At 39.9% G+C, this 16,368-nt stretch overlaps 1 protein-coding gene across 6 annotated transcripts in view; it reads right to left on the bottom strand.

Moving 5' to 3' along the window:
• ATXN7L1 (ataxin 7 like 1) overlaps positions 1-16,368 on the bottom strand; it is a 199,166-nt gene that overhangs the window by 71,809 nt on the left and 110,989 nt on the right. For 4 of the 6 annotated variants that reach the window (XM_074984152.1, XM_074984153.1, XM_074984154.1 and 1 more), the window contains one exon: positions 97-313. In XM_074984152.1, coding sequence (XP_074840253.1) covers positions 97-313 — 217 coding nt within the window. Of the gene's footprint in view, positions 1-96; positions 314-8,095; positions 8,186-8,527; positions 8,646-16,368 lie in introns of those variants that run through there. The other 2 variants (XM_074984151.1, XM_074984150.1) reach the window with 2 other exon arrangements.

Below are 16,368 nucleotides of genomic sequence, written 5' to 3'. Positions count from 1 at the left end.
CACATATATTCTGCAGAGGACCATGAGATATACAGGCTTTTTAAAAACACACAAACATGGGCAGACAATTTAGCTACCCCCTGGAATGGTACTTACCATGGTTTATCCCTTGATACTTTTGAAGAAAAGACTGTGTGCTGTTTGCTACTGGAGGTAAGTAGATTGTCTTTGGGCGTTTTGAATGGCTTTGAGTTGACAGGATTATGGCCACTGATACAAGACTTCTGTTTAATTTGTACTAGTGACGTCCTGGCATTGGAGGGTGGAGAAGCTGGAGATGGGGAAGATTTGCACACTGAACTGTGTCTTCGTTCTGCAATGGACAAAGAATAAACGTTAAAGCATTTTTGCAGGCAAAAAAATTGAACAAAAACAGTCAGAAAAGATTAAATTCTACCATTCACGGTTGAATTCATGAAGCTTTCAGCACACCGCATTACACTAGTTTATTATTATTGAAATTAGTCAGAATACCAACGGGTAAATATTAAAACAGAAAAACACCTCTGTACAGTGCTCTGAAGATTATAAAACACTAGAAGAGTGCTAAATAGCAATACTTAACACTCACTTGACATTTTATCAGGAGATCGCAAAGCATTTCAAACACATTGTTGAGAAATTGTCAACATATTTATAAAGAACAGCAAGCAAATATTACTGTACCTAATTTTTAGTAACAAAGAGGAAATGGAGGCACTGAGATGTTAATCCTTAATAAACTGCTCAGTTTTCAGATGACTCACCTAAGGATCTACTAATTTCTTAAGGCACCTACTTGAGATGGACATGAGGCTGCTTTGTAATAATTTATGAATATAATGTATGTGACCTAGTTATTGGAATGTTTACTCAATGAATATGTTGGTTTAGTTTAATTAAGGGCTGCAACGAAAACAAATGGAAAGAACAAAGATTGGCTCAAGATAAACCACCTCTCTATAAAACAGTACAGAGTTATTAAGAGATAACACCCAAACCATTGACAGCGAAGCATCTACCTCCAGACTCCAGCCAAGTTACAAAGAATTGTTTGCATTGTGGGGCCAATGCCGGGTGCAGAAGGGCAAAAGGGCTATACAACAGTTAGGAAAACATTATCCAGAAGTTAGACAGTGGTTGGCGAGCTGTTCAGCCTGATGCTGAGGACCCACTCTGGAGTGGCTGAAGAAGTTAGGTCTGCCTAGTCCTCATTGCAGGATAGTAGGGCTCCAGTTAGACATGCATGAAAGACAGTTTAAGAACATTTTTTTTCCTTTCTAAAAACTTTATTCTTACTTTTCAGATTTAACAAGACTTTGGTTTAAGACATCTGTCTGACCACTGTACATCACTGGTTAAAGACTCCTGAAAGGAAGAACTACAGGTTCTGAACCTAGTTGGATGTATAGGGTTCAACAGATGGTACAGAAGGTGCTGCAGCCCAGGGCCCACTTTAATAGTGGGAGAACTGCAGAATTTCATATCTCAGGAGAGGTAAATGCAGAAGGCCTGAGACCTATACGGATGTACTCTGAGAACAGAGGTGAAGCTAACCCTGTAATCATGACATTGCAAACTCAAAGTTGGATTCTAGATGAAGTTATAGCACACACAGGTGGCCGGTTCCTGAGAAGAGGTTCTGTATTGGATCTGTTGTCAGCATTAAGTTCTGACAGGTCCTTTCTTTTCCTTGATGGAAATTATCCTCTTCCTTGGTCTGCCACCTCACAGTGAGTTAACTCCTTGTGCTGCCTGCTCCTAAGCCCTCACTCATCCCCAAAGCAGAAACCATGCACTTGCAGTAGCAGAGGGTAAGGCTGATGGGAGCCTTCCAGCCAGAGCAGTTTTCTGCTGAAAAGCAGCCTGCCAGCACTTGCTGGCTGACCAGGAAGTGAAAAGTAATTTGCCAGACTCCAGGATTCGTTTTGGCACAACCAGCTGGAGCTGGGTGAAGATCAGAGATGTAGCACAAAGGAAAAGGTGAGGGGGCTGAGTGTTATGCAGTGAGGAGGAACATGCAACAAGAGTTCTCATTATCAGTAGCTCCGTGTAATTTACTCAGAAGGGACATTCCCATCCCTAATGACTAGCCCACAGTTATGCACCAGCTCAGTGACAGCAACAGAACTTACATCTTTAGGCTCTCAAGCCCAAACTCTTGCTGCTCAGCCACAGTTTCTCTCTCTGAGCACCATTATGACCACTAAAATAATATGAAGAGGTTGCTTTTACATTTCCTCACCCCACGCAGGGCACCTGGTCAAGTTGGGGCAGGGGTGGCTCCATGCTCTTGGATGGGGCATGGTTTTGGGTAGAGGGGGCAGTGCTGGAGGCAGCCAATCCTCAGCACATCCTGGAGCATGCCACATATTGCTCCAGGGAAAATTTAAAAGGTCTGGGGCTCTGGACACCAGTGTTCCTTGTAAGATGACCACTTGGGCACCTGTCCAGGAGAGAATCAGGTGCTGCCCGTTCAACTAGCAGAGTGCTCACAGCAGGCAGCATACATTTCTATTGGTGGAGAACATCCACACAACTGGGTGCCCACAAAATTTATTCTGCCAGTGTATGGAAAAAATCAGAGGGAACACTACCGGCCATGGCCACCACCACCAGTCCCGTACGCAGTGGCTGGGATCCCCAGTCACTTTTAATCAGTAGTCTAGGAGGCAACTCTCCCCTTTTCCCCACTTGTCAGTGGACCTGAAAAGAACTGTAAGGAACCCCAAGAAGTCATGAAGTCCAGTTCCCTGCACTCATTGCAGGACCCAGCACCATCCAGACCATCCCTGAGAGGTGTTTGTCTAACCTGCTCTTAAAAGTTTCCAAAGCTGGAAATCCCACAACTTCCCCGTGTAGAATAATTTGCTTCTGTGCTGAGAACATGTAAACTAAGTTTTGGCTCAGAATACAGGAAAATAGTTCACGTCTCCTCATATAAGGAGACTCAAATGAAAAATCCAACATAATTTTTTGCACTGCTATCCAATGCCATTCCTTTAACCAAAAGCCTATTCAAAAAGGAGCACAAACCAAATGATTTGCATTTGAATGACTAATTGTGCATATGAAGAGTTATATTCTCTGGTTTTATTATTTCAGAAATCACACATTTCTAGAAGAGGGTCAAAAACATGAAAATACTTCGGCTGGTGTATGCCCAAGTACAAATCCACAACTGTCAGGAAGATTAATCTAGACTAATTTAGGCTTGTAACAAGAATGACAAATAATTTGTTCCACATGTTTTCCCACACTCACTCTGTCTTGCAAGGGCCCAATCCTGCTCTCACAGAATTTAAGGGAATTTTATTATTGATTTTAGTCAGAAGCAAGACAAATTCCTAAATGTCATCAGTACTGCTATTTTCTTATAACCAATGGCACTGCCCTCCACCGAAGAAGCAACAAATAAAATAATAGCTACAACAGACCATAGTCCATGCACTGCTTGGAAACTAAACGTTGAACTCTAAATGGTGGCGTGCAATGAGGGATGAACTGGAATCCGAATTAGAGCTGGAACTGTCAGAGGGCTGGTGGCAAGGGGACCTCCTCTCATAGGGATGTTAAATCCTGTTTAGTTAGTTAAACAGTTAAACAATAGGGTTAACCAATTAAACAGGTGGGAGCATGGTAGGAAGACAGAAAGCGTCATGAGCTGGGCACACTCCAACCAGGCTGGAGCAACCCCTGTCTGTGCTGGCCCTGGGCATGCTGCAGGGCAAGGATGCCCCAGTCGGGCAGGAGCAGTCCTGGTCCACGGCAGGAGGACTGCTCCAGCTATATCAGTTAACTAATTACACTTTAACACCCCTGTCCCCTGGTCCAGTAAATTCCCTCATTTGGGACCAACCAAGTCCAGAGGATGATGAACCAGGGAGGTCTAACCTGTAGTAGTTAGGGACAATCTACCCTGCTTACAGGCAATTAAATTTAGTCTTGTGGAAAAAAGACAGGTTTACAGATGATTTAAGATGATCAGTATTTTAGAGTCCTACAAACAGAAGCTTTACATTTTTTATGTAGTCCTCATATGTAATTTTCACTCAAGCAAGTCCAATTTGTTCCTTTGAAAACTTTCCCAGTGAATTAATTCCCAACAGCAAAACTACACATTCACATTGGAACTTTCAACTTACGTGTCATGTCAGAAATAAAGTGCACAATGTTAATACAGAATAGTTTATTCTACACTTGTTGGAACATGTATGTGTTTGGGGGAGGGAGGTAAGATTGGTAGGATAATCTTAATGCTTCACCTAAAGCATAACAGAATGGTTGACACTCTTGTGATCAGAATTGACAGCTATACCTGGCATTTCCTTCCATATCTTTGAATACCTGCAAACAAAACATGGAGAAGTCCTGTGGCACCTTATAGACCAACAGATTATTTGGAGCATAAGTTTTCATAGGCAAAGACCCACTTCATCAGATGCATGTAGTCATGCATGATGAAGTGGGTCTTCACCCACAAAAGCTTATGCTCCAAAAAATCTGTTTGTCTATAAGGTGCCACAGGACTTCAAGTTGGTTTTATGGATACAGACTAACACGGCTACCTCTCTGAAATAAAACATGGCTATAAATAACCTTCTACATTTTAAGGAGGTACTTTGAGAATTACCACAAATATTACATGGCCTCAGCTGAAATTCAGGATTTAACCAATACCTATGCTATAAAAAGGATGGAAAAAAGAAAAATGTCAACTGCACAAAAAAATGCACTTATAATTTGTACTCTTATGTTAGGCATTTTCACACACAAATATCCAGTAAGGATGTAACTAGCCAATGGTAATTCTACATGCCCCTGTGGGAAATGTATATGTAAATTAGGCACACTAGTGCAAGTGAATTTATACACATTCTGTTGAAAATAATGTTCTACCTCTTTACACTAAATAATATAATCCCAGTACCTGCACCTAGTCATATCAGCACATACACTTCTGTTTTTATTTAAAAAAATCCTTTAGAGCTTTGCTAAATATGTGCCTCTGACAAATCAATACAAGTAATTAAAATGCTAAATTTAATTGGTGGTGTAATTATTGTAGATACCTTGCACTGTTACACACACACACCCCTGTTCACCTGTGTAGGTATAAAATTTGGGATACAACATTGCAAATTTACTGGAGTGTTTGCAAATTGATATGGTCGCATTCCCCAGAAATAAATAAGCATATAGCAATTATTTTATAACAGAGCTATTGTCAAATCCACAAACATTTGTGATCTCACAGATCGAACACAGCAGAGATCACAGAGCTGCAACCCTTTATACAGCACTAATACATTTGTATCTGCCTGTGGGTTTCAGCTAATCCACACTGTAGCAACTGACTTCACACCAACAAAGTTTGGTGTCTTCAGCCAAAGAGTTAACATCAGCATGCATCTTTGAGAATAGAGTTTAACTTTCTCCCACTAGATTAACAATAAATGCATTAAAAAAAAGAAAAAGAAAATATAACAAACAACTTGAAGGTTGTTTTACTTAATATTTTATGACCAGGATCTAAGTTAGTTTTATTGCTATATGATGTTTCCCCTTTCTGAGCAGCACTGCAAATAATCATTAAACTGTTCCAGCAAACTCTCTCTGTCCTATGGAAACATGGATATAAACCAATTATTCCAGCCAAATCAGGTTTTTTTGTGCACACCAGATATGATGTCTTTATCCTACTTTGGGGGAGCAAGACTGGATGATCACTGAATCTCCAGTGAAACTGTTCAAGACTCAAGACTGAGTTTCCAGCCCTCTTTCATATACACTGTGTGATACAATCCTCTACTTTTCCCAAGGCCTCTCTCTTCAACAGCTCAAGTCCTCAAGATCTGGTCTCTGAACAACTTTACTAATTCCACAGGAACTTTATTGGCTGGTCTTTGGAAAATAACAGCAACTGTTCTGAAGGAAAGGCAATATATTAACTTCCTGGTCAGTTGTGAATGAGTTTCAATTTACCAAGTGAAATGAGAGGCAATTTATTTTTACCACTAGCACATGCTTAACCTATGTGCTTACACAAATCTGCAATTAAAAAAAAAACAATATTCATATTGACATAATGACAGTCCATACAGACTTTCTAACCCACAAAAACTGAAGACTAAAATCCTTTCCCCTCAATTTCACCCCCACAGAAAAAGCATAAGCAAATTCAAATGCATGATGTTTTGAAGGCCAAGAAACTCAGATTGGGTCAGACCAGTGTCATTTAGAAAGGGGAGCAAAAAGGCATCAAGTTCAAAGTTGGAAGCCTCTGAAAATGCCTTATCTCTAGGTTTCCGATGACTCCACTCCTATGATAAAATCTGAGATAATTTCTGAAAAACAGAGGAGACAAACCCAAATGTATTCTGTTCATACTCATTAATTCTAATGAAAACAAAAAAGCAGTCATGTAGCACTTTGAAGACTAACAAAATAATTTATTAGGTGATGAGCTTTTGTGCGAGAGACCCACTTCTTCAGATCTGACTGCTTTTTTGTTTTGGTAGAATACAGACTAACATGGCTATCCCTCCGTCACCATTAATTCTAATGAGTTGTGTCAACTGGTCATATTTTACTAGGTTAAAAAGTTGGATCCTAAAGTGATTTTACTGAATGCTAAACAGATTGTATTTTCATGTTAAAACCTAATTTCTTTTAACCCAGGGAAACTGAAAACACAAGTATATGTTTCTTTCACAGTATTCACATTGATGAAAACCTTCTTTCAACCAAAATGCTTATCTCTATTAACGCAAATAATTCCAGGAAAAAGACAAAAGATTCAGTTCTCAGAACAGTTTCTTGGGCACCGATAAGAGATACAAGATCATAAAATGTTGTGATTTGTCAAGAGGGGAAGGCTCAGAAACGGCTAGTTCTGGCTGGGCGGGAGAGTCGAGCAAACATCGTTACCAAATGATAAACCTCTGTCTTTTTTTGTATTGGCTGGAAGTAATTCTCAGGCCAAAAAAAAATTCCAGTGTACAGTCAGAGAAAACATGCTAGAAACCTGCCAGCAATAGTCATGTTTAAACACATTTGTAGTCTACCCTGATTTAACTTCCTGTGTAGACGGAGCCTAAACCAAAAACTTCAAGTATTTTTTTAAACTTTTCAGTCGCAAGATTTTAAACCTCAAAAAGTCATGTAAAAGGGCAATTGACTAAAGAAAGTGGAAATGGCATATTCATTCTAAATTTAGTTCACGAATAATTCAGTAAACTCAACACTTGGGTCCATAGTTCTATATTAGAGTTCATTAGGAGAAGCAGAACTGAATTGTTCAAAAATGCATTAAAATATTCTGCTGGCAGTAAATAGTTACAATACAAACAACAAGCAGCCCTGTAGCACCTTAAAGACTAACAAGTTTACTAGATAATAATAAAAAGTTACAATACAGCAAGACTGCTGAATTTTCCCATTTACCACTACAGAAATTATTTATAACAGGTCAGACTGAAAAAATCAGATGGCCTTCTGCATTGTATAAAAACTATTTATCTATTTTTGTTTAAAATATTTAACCAGTGGTTCAGTGAGGTGCTATATCTTATTGACAATGCGATTCTGGTCTATCAAACTGTTATTACACAGATGAATACGCTACTTACTCATGATAATTCTGTACGAAAAATATTGTTTCTCCGAGTTCTAAGATCTGATTTTAATTACACATCTATTCATTGTGAAAAGCTGAGCAATTTATAACCTACAATTTCAGTAAACATTATATGAAACCTTCTAGAATGCAATACTACCAGGTCAAAGTTTGAAAACATTCTTGGCATAAGTTGTAACTAAAACAACCACCAACCTCCCTCCCCCAAAACAATTCTAGATAGGAAGCCAGAAAACTGACAACTGAGGTAATGGCAGAGTGTGTCATCTTGCAATAACTGGCAGTTGCTTCATAACCAGAGCTTATAATCACTTTGTAAGCACTTTCATTTTGAAGCAACAATCTAAAAACAAAATAAAATAAAATAAAAAAAAACCCTAACGATGAAAGCAAATATATGAGGCTAGATAAAAATAAACTCAGATTTGATGTCAACAAACCAAAGCAGAGTGCTGGAGGATGCAAGGATAACTTTACCAGTGATAGTTTGATAACATAACTGTTCCAAGTCCAGTTGAAAAGTTTGGAAACAATATCCGCAAACTGTATCCACCCTTATACTGTGTGCTGTAAAGGAAATGGCACAGTCAGTTTCATTTTGATCCTTCTTGTAAGCTGACAAAGGAAATAAACAGCCAAATCAAAGAAAAGTTCTGTTGTTTCTGATAAAAAACAGTGCCGGAAGTACACACTCCGGACTAAGTCCAATGAAATCTAGAAATTAATTATTAAGTGCAAAACAGTCTCTGTGCTGTACGTTTCTTTATGTGCAACAGATACAAATTCTACTTCCTAAAATAAAGCAGCTAAAACAACTCTGTTTCCAAAAATGACTATAAATAAAGTAGGATCATCAAAATTCTGCAAAATTTCCTGTTAGAAGATGAAATGTAAAGTGAAACCACTTACAGAGAGGAACGGGCTGCCAACGTAATCTGATTCTACGACGATTGTAAACATGTTGTACTTTTGGAACGTGAAATGATTCACATTACCACGGACGCCGTCAGAGAAATACAGCAAAGTGATTAGGTATTCTGCATGTGTTAGAAATCAGGCAGATGACCTGCTACGACAAATACCAGATCAGTACTAGCATACACCAACCGTTTTGACTACAGGCACTTGTTAAACAACAACTTTCAGGTCCTACCAGTTGGACACCAGAACTGACCCAGTGCCAAGAACAACAAGCACTTTGAAAAGAGCTGCTTTTTTAAAAGAAACTGCTTATACAAGTCAAATAACTAAGTAAGATTGAAACAAAGTGCAAAATTAAAAGCAGGAGGAGTAACGAACACACACTTTCGTAGATAAAGTTTTTTTTATTTGTTTATTCACTTTTTCTTGAGGCAGGGGCTGTGTGAGATGTTTTTCAGTAGTTAACAGGAGCAACCAGGAGCTTGCTTGGAGCACATTTTATTTATGCAACAATGCAGATGTTTTGCCAGGATAACTCTACAAAAGACAATAGATAAAACATCTGGATTATCACCACTAAATTACTGGAAAGAGCAAAATTCCTTTAAAAATATAGTGCCAAGAACACCACCAGCTTAGCATATATTTCCTAGGATTGCCTAGAAAGGAGGCTATAGAAAGGAGGATATCTGCAAGGAAAAACTCGGGTGACTAAAGTGGTAGGGCATACTTTCCAAGACATCAGTCAGAGATAGTGATATTGTAGAGTTATCCTTTTCTGATTGGAAAGCAGCTAATGGAATAATAATGTACACCCCAGCATAGCACCAGGAGGCACGACATATCTTATCTTTTTGTTAAACATGAGAATGAAATTGCAAACAGGGATCAGTTAATAATCCTGCAGCATTTACTGAAAGAGTAGAGATGCTTTGATTAAGTCACTGCAATCTTCTGACCTACAAGTTTCTGTAGTCTCAGCTGGATAAGGTGGTATTCAACTACAGTCAAGACAAACCTGTTATAAACAGTTATGTTCCATCCCAGAAGTGGATACATTTCAGTGGTAGGTGAGATTATTCTTAAATAATGAATGAAAAAACTATGGTCATATTTATTATCATGAATATTGGACTGAACTACTGCAGGCGTTCTCTGAAGCTTCTATTAATTAGAAGAAGAGATATCATTTGGGACAAATTTGTCTGAAGATTGTGGACTACCCTGGCCCTTTCCCCTCCCACTTAATTATGCTAATAAGTAGCACACCATAATTAAGCAAACATTTTTGCACAAGGCCAAATTTAATTACAAGGTTTTTTGTAGGGCTTTATTGGCAAGAATCAGGGAACGTGCACACATTTTCTTCTTGGAATTCTGCGAGGTGTTTTTATTGGCAAACTGTTGTTGACTGAGAGGCAGCAATATTGGTGGGGTACCTCTAGCTACAAGGGAAGAGTAGCTTTCGATAACTTGAATTACAAATTCTTTTGTTATTGGGTCAACCTGGTGCTCTTCATGTAAGTTATTTTATGACTGCTATTTAAGCAAACTAAAAAGACCAGAGACGACAGAAGTACAATGGTAATAACAATGAACAAATGTGTCAAAAACACAATGCAAAGAAAGATAAGGACAGTTCCTGCAATGACAAAAATCATTGCTTCAAAAATCAATGTGCTTAATTATGCTGTCTGTAAAATGGCACTGCTCAGGCTTACCCCATTTGGGACATGCCTTGATCTCTCAAGATGAAAGAGCAAAGCATTGCTAACAAGCTCACTTGAGAGACAAGCAAAAATTAACACAAAAAGGCTGAATGATTTGCATGGGTGGCAATATAACGCATTTGGCTGGTGAGCCAGAAGACCTAGCTTTGGTGTAATGGGTATTTGCTGTATGATGGTGGGGCAGTTATTTATTTTCTCATCTGTGATACTGGGATACTAACACTTTTATACCTCCTCAGAAAGGGGAATGAGGTTTAATTAGAAAGAGGAAGTTACTCAGCTGTAACTGCAGGTTTCTTGAGATTCATACCTGTTCAGACTATGGAACTTTTAACTCACAGCATATGCCCACAATATAAAAAAAGGTGTGACAGCAACATGGATTGGTGTAACCACACAGTCTAAGTTTAGCTTATACAGCTTAATTTGGTGAAGATGTTTATGTCATGGGCTTCAGCATGGGCTGTACAGACACTCTGAGGACTGTGGGTACACGGCTGCATTGCCATCATCTGCTGAAGCCTGAGTCATCATGTCTTCTTAACTGCACTAGCTAGATAAAATCTAGTGCAGGTGTACCAACCTCTGTTTGCAATCACACCTTTGATTGCAGCACAGACGTGTCCCTGGACTTCAGAGTAGCTCCTGGAAGAAAGAGGGGAGGACTATTCCTCTTATTTGCATTTTTGGGGGCAGGAACTATTCCTGATTTGTATTTAGAGTTTAGCACATTTGAGATGTTTCTGCAAACAGAATGATAAAATATAAAAGGAAACAAATGGTTTCTTCTGTTAATTTTGTGTAATGCTACGAAGAGCTAGAATCCTACTGCAGAACCAGGAGGCGTGTGATATTTCAAGTAATAAAGAAGAGAAATTGAGAATGGAAAAGGGAAAATATTAACTTTAGCATCTACTTGATTCTAACACCAGCTGGACAATTCAGATGAACGATTGCTGTTAAACATTCAAAAAATTCCAACTGTATAGCACTGAAAAAGTTCCCAGTTCCCAGGTCTTCCAAAGAGACCTGCAGCAGAAACAGAAAAGGAATAGTTTCGGGCAAAGGAATAAAATGTTTCTACCTCCTCCTCCTCTTGTGACTACTCAATATCCAACTAAATTTATGTAGCAGGCAGAAAATAAAGAGAAAATAGTTATATTAAAGCTAGAATAACTGTTTGCAACAGTTAAGGACTGAAACCATTAAGTAAACTAAGGTTCAGCATTTCTAAAGTTTGAGCAAATACGGCCCAAGACATCTTCTTCAGTGTGATATTATTGCTGTACTAAGTTTCCAAGTTACTGTTCTTTGTCTTCACTTCTTCCTATTATGTGGGGTTGGCGGTTCTTGTCTTTTGGCTCCAAGCATTCTTGTGGAGTGTCTTCCAAGCTGACATCAACCTTCTTTCTGTCCTCTTTCAGTGATTCAAACTATCAGGGTCTTCCTTTGCGGTACTTGTTCTGAGGCTACATGTACTCTTTGACCAACGTATCTCGCATGTCATTGTCTCCTGTGGCCTGATCACCTCAGTGGATACTCCCTTAGTTTTTCCATGAGGGCCACCTGAATCATGGCCCAGACTGTTTCACTGAGCAACCTGCCAGCTCGTACCTGACCCAGCATTATTATTTTAGCACTATGAAGTAGTGGTTCATTCTCCTTCAGCAGCCTACATTCCACCCCATATGTCATGGCTACCTTAATCATGGTGTTACCCACTTTGTTCTTTAGTTCACTTGGCATAATTTTACTGAAGACCTTTCCTGTCAATTCCCTCCATTTGCACCAAATGTCCTTCACAGTCTCACAACATTCACCTTCATATTCATATTACAGCTTAACAATGAAGTATTTAAATTGTAGAGACTAACTCTATGCCATCTATGCTTCACATTGCCTGCCTTGATGAAGTACTACATGCACTCTATCCTTAGTCATCTAAGTCATAAATTTCAACTTTCCTTCCCCAGTTTTGTGCCTATTTAAGCCTGAATTTGCTAAGTTTCAAATTCTAGCCATTGGATTTTGTTAGATCTTTGCTTGATCGAAGAAATGGAACTATATAGACATGCATGATGGAACTTTTTGTGTGTACCAGCCGGGTCCACACAGGCCATGCAATGTGTGATATGCTGGTGAACATCAGAGTTTAGCTCCTTGCTAATGCAGACCAGCCTGAAAGCATCAGGAAAATTAGTATATTATAGTGTTTGAACAATAATGTCATCAGCTAGTTAGCGACAATGAGATGGCAGGCATACAAAGGGTCAAAGTACAAATTAAATACGCAAGATCAACTGAGGCATTTCCTGGTTTGAGATTGTAACTAATCTCATTTTTAAAGGAATTAAAGATGTTATTTTCACGAGCAATATAAAATTAAGCAATGGATCACTGAACTGTTGTCTTCTCTGAAATCCTGCCTCATATACAAAGTAATCTTTTTTTCATTAGTTCATTCACAATGTTGTAAAATACTGAGTTACTAAGACCTGTTTTAAGAGAGGATTTCAACCTTTATGAAAATTGTTATCCAAGAACAGTAATGGCGATGAGACTCTTCGTTGTGTGTCCTTAAGAATATGTATTCTTGCAAAGTGAAGGTCTGTATGTTTCTGCATATCTGCTCTGGCTCTAATTGATTTTATGAAGGTAACAATACCTGTGAAGTTTTAGTGGTATAGGCATGTTCTTGTGGCAAAAGCTTGATCACAGCTGCTGGAGAGATTATTCCAGGTGTCTACTCAGATTGGTAGCCTGGATTATCATGTCTATACTACTATTACCTATGCCAGCTAAATTATACAATATAATATAATATATGGAGATACACATCTCATATGACTGGAAGGGACCTTGGAAGTCATCAAGTCCAGTCCCTTGCCCTCTTGGAAGGATCAAGCACCATCGCCGACAGATTTTCTTATTTACTCTATTTGTGTCAAACTCCTAAATGTCCTCCTCAAGGACTGAACTCACAACCCTGGGTTTAGCAGGCCGACATACCTACGGTAGCAGTGAAGACATACACCACGAGGCACAGCACAAACTATTAACTAGAGGGAAGAAGGTAATACGCAGGCTTTAAGCCACCCTTTTCTCTCCTAATTGTAAGCAGTTCTGATGGCTGAGCTGGTAATCAGTATACTTTAGATCAGGGGTGGGCAAAAATCATCCCTGGGGGCCAGATTTGGCTGCCAAGCATTTCTCTGTGTCTCACCCAGCTGAGTAGCAGAGCCCGCAGGCTTACATCCAGCAGCATTTTTCTGTTGCCCCTCCCCCAACCATGTTCCATCTGCAGCCAAGCTGCTCCCAGGATTCTTCTGCTAGCTTTGGAGATGGGGAGCGGGTAGTGGGAAATGCTAAAGTCAAGGTGTTCCCCTGTTTCCCATCTCTGCAGAGCAGGGAACAGGGAGAGAGAGAGACAGTAGAGCTGCTCCAGTCTGAAGCATGGCAGTAAGTGACTCAGGAGTGCAGAGCAGGAAAGAGGGGAGACAACAGAGCAGGACAGATTTCCCTTAAAGGGACAGAAGGTGACTTCTCTCAACAATTTACTCAGCAGCAGCCAGTATACACACATACTGTCACACATACACCATCTGTGCCACAGCCACTGAACCATATACACTGCAGCACACAGTCTGTGTCACAAAGTCTCTCTCACATAAAGTGTTTTTCTATCACACTTTACACATACGCTTTGCCTCTCTGTAGCCCTCAGCCCCACCACTTCTGCCCAAATCCCCACACCTTTAGGAGGGGACCCAGAACCAGCCTGTGACCAGTACCAACATTCATGGAGTGGCCCCTCCACAAAAATTATTGCCCACCAACACCTGAGACAGCCCTGGAGAATCTAAGTCTGAGGTTCTCAACCTATTTGTGTCTGTGGGCCACATATGCACCTCTGAGAGTTATGTAGGCTGCATCCACACGATACACACACACACACAAACACTATTTGTATGGCTCTGAGGATGTCCCACTGGCCACCAGTGTGTGCTCATAGGGCAGCAAGCAGCCCTCAGGGCACAAGCTGCAAACCAACTGGTCTAAGTTATGGGAGTCTCTCTCAAGCTGCAGCATTGCTTGTACTCTCCAAGTGCTATGTTCTGTGGCCTTGCATGATCCCCATACCAGACTTGTGAGCGAGTCCTTGTGAGAAAGCCTACACCTTTCTCCCCTCCATCTTTGCTCTGTGAGAATTCTCCTTGGTTATATCAATGGCTTAGAGAGACCAGTTACCTGGCATAAAGGAGCCAGAGCATGGGATGAAGACATAATCGAAGATCATCCCTCAAGAGGTTCTGCTATTATGGCACTGACTCTTTCAAGGAATTTCACCCTCCACCCAACCCCCCGTGATTCTCATGGCCTAGATTATGGCCTTTGCATGAGTCCTTACCGACAGGACAGTTTCTCTGTTCACATGGATTGCAGCCCTTCTTCAGGAACTCCACTTAGACACTACAGATTTCTGCAGCCTTAGGGATCGTTCTCTTTATGCCTGTACATGCAGACTAGCATAATTCGCCATTTAGCACAAAGTTGTTTTACTGCCACACTGAGCAAAAGAGCCAAAGTGAACAGGATTCAAACACATGTGCACAGCTGAACCATTCCAGACTCTTCATTCCAATGTCATTCTTTCTAGTCAGCAGAGAGCAAACAGACAGGAGACTCTCAAAACAACTTAGGCCCAAATTTGGATCCAGTTTAAAAATATTTCTGTGACATTCTCCCATTCATCTCTGGGCAGATTTTCCCATTAATGATAATGAGAATTATGTGCCCAGAATAGAGAAGACCATGTGCTTCTTCCAGTCTGTTGCAAAATACCCTTCAGACTCTAGATATGTTAAAAATCTAGCACAATCACCCCTATGAAAGAGAGACATTTTAAAGCAGACAAAACAATGCTGTGAACTCTCCCTACTGGATCTACATAAGCAATCAATGTAAAATACTATACCATGAGAAATTCTGACAATGTTGAGTACAAAGAAGGAAGTAAACAAGAGAGCAGTTATATGATAAACATTCACTACTGTTTTAACACACTCATTTCCACCTCACCAAGCAATACATAAGGGTCTTAATCCTGAGGTCCTTGCTAGGTTGTCACTCAATGATTATTCAGGCAAGCCTACAATGCCTTTGAAGGGAGTTTGCCTGCATCAAAACAGAGAACCGAGCAAGCACTTCAGTATTTTCCCCAGAGCAAATAGCAAATATAAAGCAAATGTTAACCATTTACATGGATAATTTTTAAGAATCTTATCCGCAGAGTTTCTGACGCTATAAATACGTATGACATATCCGGTGGCTAAAACATTAAGTTCTGGGATTTTGCTATTTTTTGTATTACACAATTGCATCAGAAGCCTGAGTCAGGATGAGGGCTCCATTATCTCAGGTGTTCTGCAAACGCACAGGCCAAGGCTGTTCTGTTATGAAATTTGTTTGTGATATTTTTTTCCCCCCTTATAAGTGTTCAGATGGTGTCACTGCATTAAAAATATATATCTCAGAAGATGTCAGCTGGCCTCTTCTGCACCACAGCTCTTTGTGAGGAAGCAGCAATCACCAGTCCCCACGTGGGAATGCTGTTGGGGACTGCACAGTACTCTTCTGACTAGCAGCAGAAGAAAGCATCGCACAACTGACATCCACTGAACTTAAAACAGGTAAATTCAAAACGTATAATTTTACACCTGTGATGGAACATGTAAACCCCACAAACTGAAATTTAATTGGTGGCTCTAGTTCCATCTCACGTCAGCTCCAAATCATTCATGGGTTAGAGAAAGAGTTCAAAATGAGAACAAGCAAGCTCAATACAGCAGCCAACAGAAGAGGTGTATTGACTTGCTTCTGATCCATTTATACTTAAAACGACATCTTGGATATGTCTCAACTGATCAGCACACAAATCTCCCAAACGTACAGTATCTGAAGGAACAGAGAAGAATTCTCTATTTCAATTTGAAAAGTTTATTAAAGATGAGAGGTCTCGTTTTACTCAGAAACAGCCATCCAACAGAAATGGAGATGATGAGGGTTCTCCTTGATAATAAAGTAGGTCTAAACTGCAAA

Source organism: Carettochelys insculpta, chromosome 1 (assembly GCF_033958435.1).
Source record: "Carettochelys insculpta isolate YL-2023 chromosome 1, ASM3395843v1, whole genome shotgun sequence".
In the NCBI taxonomy this organism is placed as follows: Eukaryota; Metazoa; Chordata; order Testudines; family Carettochelyidae; genus Carettochelys; species Carettochelys insculpta.
This window is presented reverse-complemented; position numbering and strand designations above follow the sequence as displayed.